Source organism: Pseudophryne corroboree, chromosome 2, assembly GCF_028390025.1.
Source record: "Pseudophryne corroboree isolate aPseCor3 chromosome 2, aPseCor3.hap2, whole genome shotgun sequence".
Classification (NCBI taxonomy): domain Eukaryota; kingdom Metazoa; phylum Chordata; class Amphibia; order Anura; family Myobatrachidae; genus Pseudophryne; species Pseudophryne corroboree.
In genome coordinates, this window is record NC_086445.1 from 140,301,034 (window position 1) to 140,320,020 (window position 18,987).

Here is an 18,987-nt window from a genome sequence, read left to right on the forward strand (position 1 = left end):
AATAGCTCATAATTCTTAAAATACATTTTCCAGATTACATTTAGGCTTATAATATGTATTCTTATCTGCACTTGGGTAAGGGTCAGTGAGCATGTTAAGTCATTGTCACAAAGCTCAGCGCAGGGAATAGATGTGCAGTTCTGTTGCTTCTGTCCTGACTTTGGTATAAGGTGAAGGACATGCTAAATGAAAGTATATACAGTATAATTCTGTAATGTAATTAATGATTAATACAATAGGCTATACAGTTTTACATGATATTTATACATAAATCCCAAGATTCAGAAGTCTGATTCTTTCACTCCCACAGTGTTTGTGCAGAATACTCCCCTGCAAATTGGGATGCCACTCCTAATTGCGGATCAGTCCACCAAATCCAGGCCTGCCCTGTCCAAAGTGGGACCTTTAGGAGATATGTTTATAGGGGGTCGGGTATGCGTGACCGCTGGTCAGCATACCTCCTTCAGGATCCCGGCAGCAGAGTGGGGGGGGGGGGGGGCGAGCGCAAGAAGCCCCGTGCCAGCTCGGTGGCAACCTGCGATCACCACAGGTTCTATTCCCACTCTATAGTAGTCCCCGTCGGGATTTTCAGGGAGCGGGATGTAAGGGGAGGTGTTGTGATTGGTGGTCTCCTGACTACCGGTCACATAACTACATCCCGTTTATAGGTTATTGACCCACAATTAAAATAAATTGTTATTTATTTCTCTGACGTCCTAGTGGATGCTGGGGACTCCGTAAGGACCATGGAGAATAGACGGGCTCCGCAGGAGACTGGGCACCATAAAAGAAAGATTAGGTACTATCTGGTGTGCACTGGCTTCTCCCTCTATGCCCCTCCTCCAGACCTCAGTTAGAATCTGTGCCCGGCCAGAGCTGGATGCACCTAGTGGGCTCTCCTGAGCCTGCTAGTAAAGAAAGTAATGTTAGGTTTTTTATTTTCAGTAAGATCTGCTGGCAACAGACTCACTGCTACGTGGGAACGAGGGGAGAGAAGCAAACGTACCTGTTCACAGATAGGTTGCGCTTCTTAGGCTACTGGACACCATTAGCTCCAGAGGGTTCGAACACAGGCAAAGGTCCTCGGTCGTCCGTTCCCGGAGCCGCACCGCCGTCCCCCTCGCAGAGCCAGAAGATCAGAAGTTGGTGATGAAATCGGCGGCTGAAGACTCCTGTCTTCATTAAGGTAGCGCACAGCACCGCAGCTGTGCGCCATTGCTCCCACTGCACACCACACACTCCGGTCACTGTAGGGTGCAGGGCGCTGGGGGGGGGCGCCCTGGGCAGCAATAAGAATACCTTTGGCATAAAAAAGACACATAATACAGTCTGTGACTGTATATGTGTAAAACCCCCGCCATTTTTTAGTCAGAAACAGTGGGACAGAAGCCCGCCGCTGAGGGGGCGGGGCCTTCTTCCTCAGCACACCAGCGCCATTTTTCTTCACAGCTCCGCTGGAAGGACGCTCCCCAGGCTCTCCCCTGCAGTCTCCTGGCATTAAGAGAGTAAAAAGAGAGGGGGGGGGGCACATAAATTTAGGCAAAAGGTGTATTGATACAGCAGCTATTGGGAAAAATTCACTTCTGGTAGTGTGTATCCCTGTGTATATAGCGCTGTGGTGTGTGCTGGCATACTCTTTCTCTGTCTCCCCATAGACCTTGTGGGGTCCTGTCCTCAGTCAGAGCATTCCCTGTGTGTGTGCTGTGTGTCGGTACGGCTGTGTCGACATGTTTGATGAGGAGGGTTACATGGAGGCGGAGCAAGTGCAGATAAATGTGGTGTCGCCCCCGTCGGTGCCGACACCTGATTGGATGGATATGTGGAAGGTCTTAAATGACAATGTAAACTCATTACATAAGAGATTTGATTATGTTGCTGCCGGGGGACAGCCGGGCTCTTAACCCAGGCCTGCCCAGGCGCCTCAGAGGCCGTCAGCGTCTCAAAAACGCCCACTATCTCAGTTGGTTGACACAGATGTCGACACGGAGTCCGACTCCAGCGTCGACGAGGATGAGGCACTATTACAGCCCAAAATGACTAAGGCCATCCGATACATGATTATTGCAATGAAAAATGTATTACACATTTCAGAGGCTGACCCTGTCTCTGACAAGAGGGTAAATATGTTTGGGGAGAAAAAGCAGCCAGTGACTTTTCCCCCGTCACATGAATTAAATGAGTTATGTGAAGAAGCGTGGTCTTCCCCTGATAAGAAAGTGGTGATTCCCAAGAGAATACTAATGGTGTACCCTTTCCCGCCAACGGATAGGTTACGATGGGAATCCTCCCCTAGGGTTGACAAGGCCCTAAAAGAGTAGCCCTGCCGTCTCAGGATACGGCCGCCCTAAAGGAACCTGCGGATAGGAAGCAGGAAGGTATCTTGAAGTCTGTGTATACACACTCTGGTACTCTACTGAGACCGGCTATTGCTTCAGCTTGGATGTGCAGTGCTGTTGCAGCATGGACAGATACTCTGTCAGAGAGGTTGGATACCCTGGACAGGGATACCGTATTGCTAACACTTAGCCATATTAAAGACGTCGTCTTATATATGCGGGATGCCCAGAGGGACATTTGCCTGCTGGGCTCTCGAATAAATGCAATGTCCATTTCTGCCAGGAGGGTCTTATGGACTCGGCAATGGACAGGGGATGCCGACTCTAAAAAACACATGGAGGTTTTGCCTTATAAGGGTGAGGAATTGTTTGGGGACGGTCTCTCGGACCTCGTATCCACAGCGACAGCTGGAAAGTCGACTTTCTTGCCACAGGTTTCCTCACAGCCTAAGAAAGCACCGTATTACCAAATGCAGTCCTTTCGTTCTCAAAAAAGCAAGAGAGTCAGAGGTGCATCCTTTCTTGCCAGAGGCAGGGGTAGAGGAAAGAAGCTGCACCATGCAGCCAGTTCTCAGTAACAAAAGTCCTCCCCTGCTTCCACTAAGTCCACCGCATGACGCTGGGGCTCCACAGGCGGAGCCAGGAGCGGTGGGGGCGCGTTTCCGAAATTTCTGCAACCAGTGGGTTCGCTCACAAGTGGATCCTTGGGCTATACAAATTGTATCTCAGGGATACAAGCTGGAATTCGAAGTGACGCCCCCTCACCGTTACCTCAAATCCGCCTTGCCAGCTTCTCCCACGGGGAGGGAGATAGTCCTGACGGCTATTCACAAGCTGTACCTCCAGCAATTGATAATAATGGTACCCCCCCCTTCAGCAGGGAAGGGGTTACTATTCCACACTGTTTGTGGTACCGAAACCGGACGGTTCGGTAAGACCCATTCTAAATTTAAAATCCTTGAACATTTACATGAAAAAGTTCAAGTTCAAAATGGAATCGCTCAGAGCGGTCATTGCCAGCCTGGAAGAGGGGGATTTTATGGTATCTTTGGACATCAAGGATGCGTACTTGCATGTCCCCATTTATCCGCCTCACCAGGAGTACCTCAGGTTTGTGGTACAGGACTGTCATTACCAATTCCAGACGTTGCCGTTTGGTCTATCCACGGCACCGAGAGTCTTTACCAAGGTAATGGCGGAGATGATGGTACTTCTCCGGAAGCAAGGAGTTACAGTTATCCCGTACTTGGACGATCTCCTCATAAAGGCGAGGTCCAGAGAGCAGTTGTTGGTCAGCGTAGTGCACTCTCAGGAAGTGTTGCTACGGCACGGCTGGATTCTGAATATTCCAAAGTCGCAGCTGATTCCTACGACGCGTCTGCCCTTCCTGGGCATGATTCTGGACACAGAACAGAAGAAGGTATTTCTCCCGGAGGAGAAGGCTCAGGAGTTAGTGACCATGGTCAGGGATCTCCTGAAACCAAAGCAGGTGTCTGTGCATCACTGCACGCGAGTCCTGTGAAAGATGGTAGCGTCATACAAAGCCATTCCTTTCGGCAGGTTCCACGCCAGGATCTTTCAGTGGGATCTGTTGGACAAGTGGTCTGGATCGCATCTTCAGATGCATCGGCTGATCGCCCTGTCCCCGAGGGCCAGGGTGTCTCTTCTGTGGTGGCTGCAGAGTGCTCATCTTCTCGAGGGCCGCAGGTTCGGCATACAGGACTGGGTCCTGGTGACCACGGATGCAAGCCTCCGCGGATGGGGGGCAGTCACTCAGGGAAGAAACTTCCAGGGGCTGTGGTCAAGTCAGGAGACTCGTCTGCACATAAACATACTGGAATTAAGGGCCATATACAACGCCCTGAGTCAAGCGGAGCCCCTGCTTCGAGACCAACCAGTGCTGATTCAGTCAGACAACATCACGGCAGTCGCCCATGTAAACCGACAGGGCGGCACAAGAAGCAGGGTGGCGATGGCGGAAGCCACAAGGGTTCTTCGTTGGGCGGAGAATCACGTACAAGCACTGTGGCAGTGTTCATTCCGGGAGTGGACAACTGGGAAGCAGACTTCCTCAGCAGGCACGGCCTCCACCCGGGAGAGTGGGGACTTCATCAAGAAGTCTTCGAGCAGATTGCAAATCGGTGGGAACGGCCACAGGTGGACATGATGGCGTCCCGCCTAAACAAAAAGCTAAAAAAATATTGCGCCAGGTCAAGGGACCCTCAGGCGATAGCTGTGGACGCACTGCTAACTCCGTGGGTGTTCCAGTCGGTATATGTGTTTCCTCCTCTTCCTCTCATACACAAGGTACTGAGAATAGTAAGAAAAAGAGGAGTGAGAACGATACTCATTGTTCCGGATTGGCCAAGAAGGACTTGGTACCCAGAACTTCAAGAGATGGTCACAGAGGACCCATGGCCTCTGCCTCTCAGACAGGACCTGTTGCAGCAGGGGGCCCTGTCTGTTCCAAGACTTACCGCGGCTGCGTTTGACGGCATGGCGGTTGAACGCCGGATCCTAGCGGAAAAGGGTATACCGGATGAAGTAATTCCTACGCTGATAAGAGCTAGGAATGATGTGACAGCAAAGCATTATCACCGCATATGGCGGAAATATGTTGCTTGGTGTGAGGCCAGGAAGGCCCCTACAGAGGACTTCCAGTTGGGTCGTTTTCTGCATTTCCTACAGTCAGGTGTGACTATGGGCCTCAAATTAGGGTCCATAAAGGTTCAGATCTCGGCCCTATCCATTTTCTTTCAAAAAGAACTGGCTTCACTGCCTGAGGTTCAGACATTTGTAAAGGGAGTGCTGCATATTCAGCCTCCTTTTGTGCCACCAGTGGCACCTTGGGATCTTAACGTTGTGTTGGATTTCCTGAAATCCCACTGGTTTGAGCCACTTAAAAATATCTCACGTGGAAAGTGGTCATGCTATTGGCCTTAGCTTCGGCTAGGCGTGTGTCAGAATTGGCGGCTTTGTCATGTTAAAACCCCTATCTGATCTTCCATATGGACAGGGCAGAATTGAGGACTCGTCCCCAATTTCTCCCTAAGGTGGTATCATCGTTTCATTTGAACCAACCTATTGTGGTGCCTGCGGCTACTAGGGACTTGGAGGATTCCAAGTTGCTGGACGTAGTCCGGGCTTTGAAAATTTATGTTTCCAGAACGGCGGGAGTCAGAAAGTCTGACTCGCTGTTTATTCTGTATGCAGCCAACAAGGTTGGCGCTCCTGCTTCGAAGCAGACTATTGCTCGCTGGATCTGTAGCACGATTCAGCTGGCTCACTCTGCGGCTGGATTGCCGCATCCAAAATCAGTAAAAGCCCATTCCACAAGGAAGGTGGGCTCTTCTTGGGCGGCTGCCCGAGTGGTCTCGGCTTTACAGCTTTGCCGAGCTGCTACTTGGTCGGGTTCAAACACATTTGCTAAGTTCTACAAGTTTGATACCCTGGCTGAGGAGGACCTTGTGTTTGCTCATTCGGTGCTGCAGAGTCGTCCGCACTCTCCCGCCCGTTTGGGAGCTTTGGTATAATCCCCATGGTGTACGGAGTCCCCAGCATCCACTAGAACGTCAGAGAAAATAAGAATTTACACACCGGTAATTCTATTTCTCGTAGTCCGTAGTGGATGCTGGGCACCCGTCCCAAGTGCGGACTTCTTCTGCAATACGTGTATATAATTATTGCTTACTAAAGGGTTATTGTTATGAGCCATCCGTTGATTGAGGCTCAGTTGTTGTTCATACTGTTAACTGGGTATGGTTATCACAAGTTATACGGTGTGATTGGTGTGGCTGGTATGAGTCTTACCCTGTATTCCAAATCCTTTCCTTGTAGTGTCAGCTCTTCCAGGCACAGTTTCCCTAACTGAGGTCTGGAGGAGGGGCATAGAGGGAGGAGCCAGTGCACACCAGATAGTACCTAATCTTTCTTTTAGAGTGCCCAGTCTCCTGCGGAGCCCGTCTATTCCCCATCGTCCTTACGGAGTCCCCAGCATCTACTACGGACTACGAGAAATAGAATTACCGGTGAGTAAATTCTTAATTTTTTTTCTATTTAGTAGGCAGCACAGCAGGGCAATGATTAACTTTGCTGCCTCACAGCATTAGGCTTTTGTTTGCAACCAGGGCCCAATCTGTGTGACATTTGTGTGTTTCATCCATGTACCCTAGTTTCACACTCTAAAAACATAGGTTAGTGGGCTTCTGAAGAAAAAAAAAGTAACCCTAGTCTACGAGTACTGTATATGTGTGTGTGCGTGTTTATGTTAGTAGTATAGATTGTATGCTTTCTCCGTTGTGTCTCTCTGCAAAGAGGCATAACAGGGAAGAGGGGGTAACATATCCCAAAAAGAATAAGTTAAAATAAATAAATGGGTAATAAAAATCCTGCATGCGAGCACTAGATTGGTTTTGGTCAAATTGATAAAATACTACCAGTACAAGACTATGCCAGCCATATAGCAGGGAAAACCATGTGGGGTCCCCATGCAGTAGTGACAACTAGCTTTACACCGGTTAACATGGGGCAGAATTCCCTAGGGCAGTGGTTCCCAGTATCAGAATTTTTTTCACGGCACCCCTATGCCAAAAGTTTCTTATTGAGAAATTCAGTCAAAAATATTAAGTTAAGTAAATTGTGTTTATATGTCATCCTTAAGTTCAGTTAGATGTGAACCCTGTCCCTCACCACATGTTTGTCCACATATGTTATAATTGGAGGCCACAAGCACTGCTTTTGTCTATCACATTGACTGTAAATAATTTGAATTGGTCCTGGACCACCAGCCCAGGGCACCCCTGCAAGTACTCCGAGGCACCTCGGGGAGCCACTGTTTGAGAACCACTGCCCTAGGGTACCTACTAATGTATCATACCAAAGTCAAAATATACATGCTCTGTTAAAAATGCATTTACTATAACTAAGCCTGCTCATACACACAGCCCTTATTCTCCCCAAATCCCTGGTGTCAGGGCTCCGCCAAACCTGTTCATTCTGAGCTCTGTTGCGAATACTAGGTTACTGGCTATGTTTGAAAATTGAATGGATCCGATTGGTTTGTAGTTTATCTCTGTCCACTTTATCACTTTCCAAGGCTTAGTACATCTGCCCCAATATGACCTTATAAATGAAATTATTTTGTATATATATTTTTTTTTTGTAATGCATAAAACATTTTTTTTTTTTTTTTTTTTTTTTTTTTATTAATTTTGTTTCATTGCTGCCCAGCCTCCCAAGATTACAGAAGCTTCTCAGTTGCTATGATTCTAATGATCCGGTCTTCCTGGGTGAACGATACGGTTATGGATTGGGAGCGAGGGGTTACAATTACATTACCGGTGGTGGCGGGTAAGAGATTTGTGCACTGATTTTCATGTGATTTTAAATATAAATCTACAAAACTGTTTCTACTTGATATTCTCAAGTTTTATTACTGTATGTTATTTAGGCTCATGGGCATGTGGAAATCAGACAGCTGTACTTTAATTAAATTTACTTTTCAGTGATTGCAAATAACTCCAGAGCCTCTGGGAAACAAGCAGCATTAAAGTTTATGAAATTACTGGTATAAATTGCAAACAACAATTAACTCCCAATGTGCTTCTATAAGTTGTTCCAAGTTCCAGCCAAGGGAAGATAACCAGCAGTTAGTTTGTGCATACTTAGCTTTGAAAAAACATCTCAGTAAGATTGTGAAACTGTAGGTTATTTTCCACCCAAGGAGGATCTGTCCCATCCAGGAGTTTCCCTCTCTCTCATGTGTGTGCAAAATAGTTAAAAACATCGACTTTCTGTAGTAGTGGAGTCACTACGTGACCATGTTTTGGAGGATGTGAATCTGCATGAAATAACTTGCAAAACTGATGAGTGCCCCTTGGTTGATTAATTATATCCTGCACAGATACATTTGCAGACATACCTTGGAAAATAAGCACCCCTAAGTTGGACCAATATAGTATCCGAATATACATGAAAATATATATATATATGCATACACCTTCACGCTAGGGTTAATTTTGTTGGGAGCCAATTAACCTACCGGTATATTTTTGGTTTTTGGGAGGAATACTCGCAAGCACGGGGAGAACATACAAACTCCACTCAGGGTTTTATATATATATATATATACTAGGTGATTCATCGCGCCCTACGGGCGCTCTTCACACCGTCGTAAAGGGCTACACCCCCTTAACCCTTGCACGCCCTTGTGGCATGCAATATTTGTATTATATGGAGTATTACCTCCAATTATAATTGTGTGAGTGGTTAAATATTGCACGGACAAAGGGAGTGCAATGGTCGTAAGCCCCTTGTAACGGCGTGTAAAGCGCACACAGGGCCTGATGAATCACCTAGTAGGTGCTGTGGTTGGGGGAGTGGCGGGTGCGGGGGAGATGCAGATGGGGGAGGGGGTCCGGGGGTGCCGCGGGTCATGGAGGGGCTGGTGCGATGGTGGGGGAGAGTGGGTGCGCGGGTGGGGGTACGGAGCCACAGCGGGTGGGGGAGGAGTGGTTGTGGGTGGGGGAGGGGCGTGGGTGGTTGTGCCGCGGGTGGGGAAAGGGCGGGTGCTGGGGGTGGGGGTCCGGAGCCACCGCGGGTGGTAGAGGGGGAGTGGGGGGGGGTTCCGCAGATGGGGCCCGGAGTTACTGTAAGGGGGAAAGGGGGGTTGGGGCGTGACCACGCCAATTTACCCGTGACCACGCCCCATTTTCAAATTTGTACAGATTTTTATGTGTAAATTGTTTGAGGGTATGTTGCTGCAGATGCAGTGGGCCTATTTTGTAGTGTGGACCTGGAGCTGCAGCTCCATCAGCCCCATTGGTAATCATGCTCTGGGAGCACACAGCAGCCAAAGGGCAGAGCCTCCCATTGGATGTAACCTGTGTGGGAGGGCGTTTCTCGCCCAATCAGCTGTGGGCTGGTTGTGATAGACCTGCTGCTAATCCAATGAGAGCTCCTAGCCATGCCCAGCATTATACACACAGGCACAGAGTCACAGATCTGGGCTATTATGTAGGATATATATATGTTTTTATATATATATATATATATATATATATATATATACTAGGTGATTCATCGCGCCCTATGGGCGCTCTTCACACTGTCGTGAGGGGCTATGCCCTCTTAACCCTTGCACACTCTTGTGCCGTGCAGTAGTTGTATTATATGGAGTATTCCCTCCAATCATAATTGTGTGAGTTGTTAAATATTGCACGGACAAAAGGCGTGCGATAGTTAAGGGCCCTTGCAACGACGTGAACAGCACACGCAGGGCCTGATGAATCACCTAGTAGGTGCTGTGGTTTGGGGAGTGGAAGGTGCAGTGGCCACACCACTGTACCTTTGTAGTGATTTTTATGTGGAAATTGTTGGAGGGTATGTTGCTGCAGATGCAGTGGGCCTATTTTGGGGTGTGGACCTGGAGCTCCATCAGACCCACTGTTAATCCTGCTCTCAGAATACAGCAGCCAAAGGACAGAGCCTCCCATTGGATGTAACCTGTGTGAGAGGGCGTTTCTCGCCCAATCAGCTTTGGACTGAGTGTGATAGACCTGCTGCTCACCCAATGAGAGCTCCTAGCCACGCCCAGCGTTAGCCACAGAGTGACAGATCAGGGAAATTATATAGGAGATTATATATAATGTAACAGGTAAGTACTGATGATGTGTTGTGTTGTGCAGGTGCAGGTGGACGTACCTGCATTCTTCGCCTGGAGTCACCTCTCTAACCGGGCCTCACTGCTAGAACCCTTGGCAGAGGAACCCCAACCCCAGAAGACCCAATATTATGGTCACCACGCGTTAGGACAGTGATAGAAAGATTTATTATTCAGGAACAACTGGTCATCACTGGGAGATCAATTGATCAAAGGCAAATAAAATTTCACTTATAAATAAAAATAATACTTATAAAGAGGTACGGTACTGTCGCGAACAGTAAGACTAGGTCACCTTATAATCAAACAAATCAGTATACCATGTATATAAGCATTACTAAACTGGTAGTATGCAATTTTCCATTATGCTCACACTGAGCGGTCTAACCCTAGTGGTACCTATAATCTGCTTTTACCTAAGCATACACTCAATTTATAGCGAACCTGAAGTCAACTGATATATCACAGACAATAGCGCAGTTCTGAAATGCTGACGTTCAGACAGCAAATATACATCGGGGATAGAAAGAAGAGTTTTCATCCGCACCAGAGACAAAAGATCAAATAAGATTTCAGGGAATATTGGTCCTTTTTATATTGAAAAGCTGTAATATTTAAATAATTTTGACCATTTTTTTGGGTGCTACCCTCTGATTAACCAACATGTTAGAAAATTTTTGCAAAGAAAGAATCTGATTCAAACCGGTGCACTCCGTCCCTTACAATTTTATTATTTAAAATACAATTTATTATGTTTATTAAAATTCGGTATGAACATACCATCCTTATCTGAAAACCTGTAGGGCTATGTATATTAGTATCTATTCAGCCTCATATTGGGCTGAGTAAAGCGAAGTATTGAAGAAAAAGATAAAAAGAAAAATGTGACAAGAATAATGTGAAGAAAATTACATGTGTGTTGGTGAATAAAGTATTAAAATTGTTATTTGTATCCCGTTCTGTCGTGTGGATATAGTTAGAGACTTGCCCTGATGTTGATTAAAGGGTCTTGCTATTAATGCTTAAAAGCCTAGAGCCAAATGTTTGCATGCAGAGTGTTAGTTGATACATTTGTCTCCATATTTGCTTTAGTAGCTTGTGTATGGAAACATGTATCCAAGAGTATGCCTTATTGGTTTGTGTATGAAAACATGTATCCAAGAGTGTGCCTTATTATTGGGAGTTTAACTCTCCTTTATTGGCACTCTATGAAAAAATAACTTCAATTATTTCAATTAGAATTATACTATATTTCAGAAAGCGAATAGTGGCTCATATATACACTGCTCAAAAAAATAAAGGGAACACTTAAACAACACAATGTAACTCCAAGTCAATCACACTTCTGTGAAATCAAACTGTACACTTAGGAAGCAACACTGATTGACAATCAATTTCACATGCTGTTGTGCAAATGGAATAGACAACAGGTGGGAATTATAGGCAATTAGCAAGACACCCCCAATAAAGGAGTTGTTCTGCAGGTGGTGACCACAGACCACTTCTCATCTCCTATGCTTTCTGGCTAATGTTTTGGTCACTTTTGAAAGCTGGCGGTGCTTTTACTCTAGTGGTAGCATGAGACGGAGTCTACAACCCACACAAGTGGCTCAGGTAGTGCAGCTCATCCAGGATGGCACATCAATGCGAGCTGTGGCAAGAAGGTTTGCTGTGTCTGTCAGCGCAGTGTCCAGAGCATGGAGGTGCTACCAGGAGACAGGCCAGTACATCAGGAGACGTGGAGGAGGCCGTAGGAGGGCAACAACCAAGCAGCAGGACCGCTACCTCTGCCTTTGTGCAAGGAGGAACAGGAGGAACACTGCCTGAGCCCTGCAAAATGACCTCCAGCAAGCCACAAATGTGCATGTGTCTACTCAAACGATCAGAAACAGACTCCGTGAGGGTGGTATGAGGGCCCGACATCCACAGGTGGGGGTTGTGCTTACAGCTCAACACCGTGCAGGACGTTTGGCATTTGCCAGAGAACACCAAGATTGGCAAATTCGCCACTGGCGCCCTGTGCTCTTCACAGATGAAAGCAGGTTCTCACTGAGCACATGTGACAGACGTGACAGAGTCTGGAGACGCCAAGGAGAAAGTTCTGCTGCCTGCAACATCCTCCATCATGACCGGTTTGGCAGTGGGTCAGTAATGGTGTTGGGTGGCATTTCTTTGGGGGACCGCACAGCCCTCCATGTGCTCCCCAGAGGTAGCCTGACTGCTATTAGGTACCGCGATGAGATCCTCAGACCCCTTGTGAGACCATATGCTGGTGCGGTTGGCCCTGGGTTCCTCCTAATGCAAGACAAAGCTAGATCTCATATGGCTGGAGTGTGTCAGCAGTTCCTGCAAGACGAAGGCATTGATGCTATGGACTGGCCCGCCCATTCCACAGAACTGAATCCAATTGAGCACATCTGAGACATCATGTCTCGCTCCATTCACCAACGCCACGTTGCACCACAGACTGTCCAGGAGTTGGCGGATGCTTTAGTCCAGGTCTGGGGGGAGATCCCTCAGGAGACCATCCGCCACCTCATCAGGAGCATGCCCAGGTGTTGTAGGAAGGTCATACAGGCACGTGGAGGCCGCACACACTGCTGAGCCTCATTTTGACTTGTTTTAAGGACATTATATAAAAGTTGGATCAGCCTGTAGTGTGTTTTTCCACTTTAATTTTGAGTGTGACTCCAAATCCAGACCTCCATGGGTTAATAAATTTGATTTCCATTGATAATTTTTGTGTGATTTTGTTGTCAGCACATTCAACTATGTAAAGAACAAAGTATTTAATAAGAATATTTCATTCATTCAGATCTAGGATGTGTTATTTTAGTGTTCCCTTTGTTTTTTTGAGCAATATATATATATATATATATATATATATATATATATTAAACCACGATTGATAATAATGAGATGCCTTTTTGAGCAAGTAAAAGGCTGTGGGAATATTATTGCGCAAGTAGTTATATCATGTGCAATGCTTTTATTAACCTGTTTGGGGCTCCACTGAGGGAGACTGCGCTGGTGGGGGCACGTCTTCGACTCTTCAGCCACGTCTGGGTTCGGTCAGAGGTGGATCCTTGGGCAATGGAAATTGTGTCCCAAGGTTACAAACTGGAATTCGAAGACGTGCCTCCTCGCCGGTTTTTTAAAATCGGCCTTACCAGCTACTTCCCTAGAAAGGGAGATAGTTTTAGCTGCTATTCAAAAACTGTGTCAACAAGAAGTGTTTGTCAAGGTTCCCCTACTTCAACAGGGGCAGGGGTACTATTCAACCCTGTTTGTGGTCCCGAAACCGGATGGCTCGGTCAGACCCATTTTAAATATAAAATCCCTAAACCTGTACTTGAAAAAGTTCAAATTAAAGATGGAATCGCTTCGGGCAGTTATCTCTAGCCTGGAAGGGGGGGATTTTATGGTGTCACTAGACATAAAGGATTCATACCTTCATGTCCCCATATATCCCCTTCATCAGGTAAACCTGAGATTCGCTGTACAGGAATGTCATTACCAGTTTCAGACGTTGCCGTTTGGGCTTTCCACGGCCCCGAGGATTTTCACCATGGTAATAGCGAAAATTATGGTGCTCCTGCGCCGGCAGGGAGTCACAATTATCCCGTACTTGGACGATCTCCTGATAAAAGCGAGATCGAGAGAACAGTTGCTGAAAAGCGTGTCGCTCTCCCGGAGAGTGCTGCAGCAACATGGCTGGATTCTCAATCTGCCGAAGTCACAGTTGGTTCCAACGACTCGGCTATCTTTCTTGGGCATGATTCTGGATACTGAACGAAAGAGGGTTTTTTGTCCCGATGGAAAAAGCCCAGGAACTCCAGAACATGGTCAGAGACCTGTTGAAACCGAAAAGGGTGTCAGTTCATCAATGCACTCGAGTACTGGGGAAAATGGTGGCGTCCTACGAGGCCATCCCCTTCGGCAGGTTTCATGAGAGGACTTTTCAGTGGGATCTTCTGGACAAATGGTCCGGGTCCCATCTACACATTCATTAGAAAATCAGCCTGTCCCCAAGGGCCAGGGTGTCTCTCCTGTGGTGGCTGCAGAGTGCTCACCTTCTAGAGGGTCGCAGGTTCGGCATTCAGGACTGCGTTCTGGTGACCACGGATGGGGAGCAGTCACGCAATGAAAAATTTTTCAGGGACTATGGTCTGAATTTTTTTTTTCAGGGACTATGGTCAAGCCAGGAGGCTTGTCTACACATCAACGTACTGGAATTGAGGGCCATATACAACGGCCTGCGTCAAGCGGAGAATCTTCTTCGCGGCCTACCGGTTCTGATTCAGTCAGACAACGTCACAGCCGTGGCTCATGTAAACCGACAAGGCGGAACAAGGAGCAGAGTGGCAATGGCGGAAGCCACCAGGATTCTTCACTGGGTGGAAAATCATGTAAGCGCTTTGACAGCAGTCTTCATTCCGGGAGTGGACAACTGGGAAGCAGACTTCCTCAGCAGACACGATCTACATCCAGGAGAGTGGGGACTTCATCAAGAAGTTTTTGCAGAGATAAAAAGTCGTTGGGGACTTCCTCAAATAGACATGATGGCGTCACGCCTCAACAAGAAGCTTCGGAGGTATTGTGCCAGGTCCCGGCACCCTCAGGGAGTAGCGGTGGACGCCCTAGTGACACCGTGGATGTTTCGGTCGGTCTATGTGTTTCCTCCTCTTCCACTCATCTCAAAGATATTGAGAATCATAAGACGAAAAAGAGTGCGGACAATACTCATTGTTACCGATTGGCCTCGAAGGGCCTGGTATTCAGATCTTCAGGAAATGCTCACAGAAGATCCGTGGCCTCTTCCTCTCAGACAGGACCTGTTGCAACAGGGGCCCTGCATGTTCCAAGACTTACCGCGGTTACGTTTGACGGCATGACGGTTGAACACCGAATCCTAGGATATGGGCCTGAAATTAGGCTCCATTAAGGTACAGAAATTTTCTTTCAGAAAGAATTGGCTTCTCTCCCGGAAGTCCAGACTTTTGTAAATCGAGTGCTGCACATACAGCCTCCTTTTGTGCCTCCAGTGGCACCATGGGACCTTAACGTGGTGTTACAGTTCTTAAAATCTCACTGGTTTGAACCTCTTCAAACGGTGGAATTAAAATTTCTCACTTGGAGGGTGGTCATGTTGTTGGCCTTGGCATCTGCAAGGCGGGTGTCCGAATTGGCGGCCTTGTCTCACAAGAGCCCCTATCTGATTTTCCATGTGGATAGAGCAGAATTGAGGACTCGTCCTCAATTTTTGCCTAAGGTGGTTTCATCGTTTCATATGAACCAACCTATTGTGGTGCCTGTGGCTACGGGGGACTTGGAGGATTACAAGTCCCTTGATGTAGTCAGGGCCTTGAAAATTTATGTAGCCCGGACGGCTCGGGTTAGGAAAACAGAGGCTCTGTTTGTTCTGTATGCAGCCAACAAGGTTGCTGCTCCTGCTTCTAAGCAGACTATTGCTTGCTGGATCTGTAACACGATTCAGCAGGCTCATTCTACAACTGGATTGCCGTTACCAAATTCGGTTAAGGCCCATTCCACTAGGAAGGTGGGCTCTTCTTGGGCGGCTGCCCGAGGCGTCTCGGCATTACAACTTTGCCGAGCGGCGACTTGGTCGGGTTCAAACACTTTTGCCAAATTCTACAAGTTTGATACCCTGGCTGATGAGGACCTCATGTTTGCTCAATCGATGCTGCAGAGTCATCCGCACTCTCCCGCCCGGTCTGGAGCTTTGGTATAAACCCCATGGTCCTTACAGAGTCCCCAGCATCCTCTAGGACGTAAGAGAAAATAAGATTTTAAACCTACCGGTAAATCTTTTTCTCCTAGTCCGTAGAGGATGCTGGGCGCCCGTCCCAGTGCGGACTATCTTCTGCAAGACTTGTATATAGTTTTTGCTTACATAAAGGTTATGTTATAGTTTTGATCAGTCTCGGGCTGATGCTGTTTTGTTTCATACTGTTAACTGGTTCGTATATTCCATGTTATACGGTGTGGATGGTGTGGGCTGGTATGAATCTTGCCCTTAGATTAACAAAAATCCTTTCCTCGTACTGTCCGTCTCCTCTGGGCACAGTTTCTCTAACTGAGATCTGGAGGAGGGGCATAGAGGGAGGAGCCAGTGCACACCCATTCTAAAGTTCTTTATAGTGCCCATGTCTCCTGCGGAGCCCGTCTATACCCCATGGTCCTTACGGAGTCCCCAGCATCCTCTACGGACTAGGAGAAAAAGATTTACCGGTAGGTTTAAAATCTTATTTTTACCAACTCCCAATTTCCCCTATCTGACCACCACCTGCTCTCCTTTAACCTATCTCTCTTGACTACCCCATCTCTACCTCCTAAGGCTACCATCACTAAGCGTAACATTGAAGCTATTGACACCACATTCCTTTCCTCCCTGTTTGACTCACTTCTCTCTCCTATTCTCTCTCTCTCATGCCCTGAACAAGCCACTTCCACATACAATGCATCCCTTACTTCTGCTCTTGACTCTGTTGCTCCACCAACCACTATTCACCCTCGCAAATTAACACCTCAACCCTGGCACACCAAATGCACCAGATATCTGCAAAAATGCTCACATACTGCTGAGCAACACTGGAGGAAATCGCGTTCTAAGGCAGACTTCCTCCATTTCAAACTTATGCTCTCATCCTTCAGTGCTGCCCTTTCTCTTGCTAAACAGTCATACTTCAAGAACCTCATCTCCTCCCAGTCTTCCAACCCCCGGCGCCTTTTTGCCACTCTCAACTCACTACTCTGCCCACCTCCACCTCGTCTCCCTTCCTCACTCTCTGCTCTTGACTTTGCCACTTACTTCACATCCAAAATTGACTCCTTACGTCAGGACATCACATCACACCAGTCCATCAGTAACCAGCCTTCTCCCATCCCTTACCAACCCTCCCTCCCATCCCTCGCACCTACTCTGACATCTTTCTCCCATGCATCTGGAGAGGAAGTCATGGCCCTCATTCGTTCCTGTCCCCTCACCACCTCCCCACTTGACCCTATCCCCTCCCGCCTCCTCCACTACCTCTCTCCTTCTGCTTGTTCCCATCTTTCCCACCTTCTCAATCTCTCCCTCTCATCAGGCACTGTCCCCTCTGCCTTCAAGCATGCACTCATCTCTCCTATTCTTAAAAAACCTACCCTTGATCCAAACACACTCTCCAACTACCGACCCATCTCTCTCCTCCCTTTTGCCTCCAAACTCCTTGAGCGTATTGTCTACAACCGCCTTACTTCCTTTCTTTCCTCACACTCACTGCTTGACCCATTCCAGTCTGGCTTCCGTCCTCTCCACTCCACTGAAACTGCCCTTACAAAAGTATGCAATGACCTCCATGCTGCTAAATCTAAGGGACACTACTCTCTACTTATTCTACTTAATCTCTCTGCTGCTTTTGACACTGTGGACCATCCTCTCCTACTGCAAATCCTTCACTCCATTGGCCTGCGTGACACTGCCCTCTCTTGGCTGTCCTCCTACCTTTCTGACAGTTCATTCTCTGTCTCCTCTCATGACTCCACCTCCCCCTCACTTCCACTAACTGTAGGGGTACCCCAAGGTTCTGTCCTTGGTCCTCTTCTCTTCTCTCTCTATACGTCCTCACTAGGTAAGCTCATTAGTTCTTTTGGTTTCCAATATCATCTCTATGCTGATTACACCCAAATCTATCTTTCCTCTCCAGACCTCTCCCCTGCTCTCCTCACTCGTATCTCCAACTGTCTCTCTGCTACCTCTTCCTGGATGTCCCAGCGCTTTCTTAAACTTAACATGTCTAAGACCGAGCTGATCATCTTCCCTCCCTCCCGCATAAACTCACCTCCTACAATCTCATTATCTATTGATGGCACTACTATTTCCTCTAGCCCCCAAGTGCGCTGTCTTGGAGTAATCCTTGACTCCTCCCTCTCCTTCAACCCACACATTCAGCACCTTTCACAAACCTGCCGTTTTCATCTAAAAAATATTTCCCGGATTAGACCCTTTCTGACCCAGGATGCTACTAAGACTCTTATCCACTCACTGGTCATCTCAAGACTGCACTACTGTAATCTCCTCCTGACTGGCATTCCTGCCAAATACCTCTCTCCACTCCAATCTATCCATGCTGCTGCCCGGCTCATCTTCCTCACCAAACGCATTACGTCCACCTCTCCTCTCTTATTAGACCTTCACTGGCTCCCCTTTCTTTTCAGAATCCATTTCAAGCTTCTCACACTCCCTTACAAAGCCCTCACTCACTCCTCTCCCATCTACATCTCTGACCTTATCTCCCTTTACACTCCCACCCGTCCTCTTCGCTCTGCTAATGCACGCCGACTCTCCTGCCTACGGATTACTTCCTCCCACTCCTATCTCAAAGATTTTTCACGTGCAGCACCACTTCTCTGGAATTCCCTACCTCACCCCCTCAGACTCTCAACCTCTCTACAAAACTTCAAACGGGCTCTCAAGACCCACTTCTTCACCAAACCCAGCCAAATCTCATCCTAACCCTCTGTTCTACGCTCTCTATGTACCCTATCTGTGTCACTCCTGTCTGTCTACCCCTCCCCTTTAGAATGTAAGCTCTCACGAGCAGGTCCCCCTTCCCTCATGTGCTTATTCTTTCTTACTTTAATAATCTTCAACTGCACCAAATCCAGCAGTCTTCTGCCACCTGATACTTATTCCAGTGTCATCTGCTGATGTAACTATGTTTATTTACCCTGTACTTGTCCTATACTGTCATCAACTGTAAGTTGCTGTTTTCCTGTTTGATTATTTGTTTATGTACTCTGTAATTGGGCGCTGCGGAACTCTTGTGGCGCCATATAAATAAAGGATAATAATAATAATAATAAATAGCCCTACAAGTTTTCAGATAAGGGTGGTATGTTCATACCGAATTTTAATAAATATAATAAATTGTATTTTAAACAATAAAATTGAATCCGATTCTTTCTTTCTTTCTTTGCAAACATTTT

General features: G+C 47.3%; 1 protein-coding gene across 2 annotated transcripts in view; it reads left to right on the plus strand.

Annotated features, from left to right (window-relative positions):
* B3GLCT (beta 3-glucosyltransferase) overlaps positions 1-18,987 on the plus strand; it is a 1,170,551-nt gene that overhangs the window by 1,129,838 nt on the left and 21,726 nt on the right. The window contains exon 13 of one of the 2 annotated variants that reach the window (XM_063951761.1): positions 7,566-7,685. The exons of the other annotated variant lie outside the window; for it this stretch is intronic. Within the exon in view, the coding sequence (XP_063807831.1) occupies positions 7,566-7,685 (120 nt within the window). The remainder of the gene's footprint in view (positions 1-7,565; positions 7,686-18,987) is intronic. 2 annotated transcript variants of the gene reach the window in all.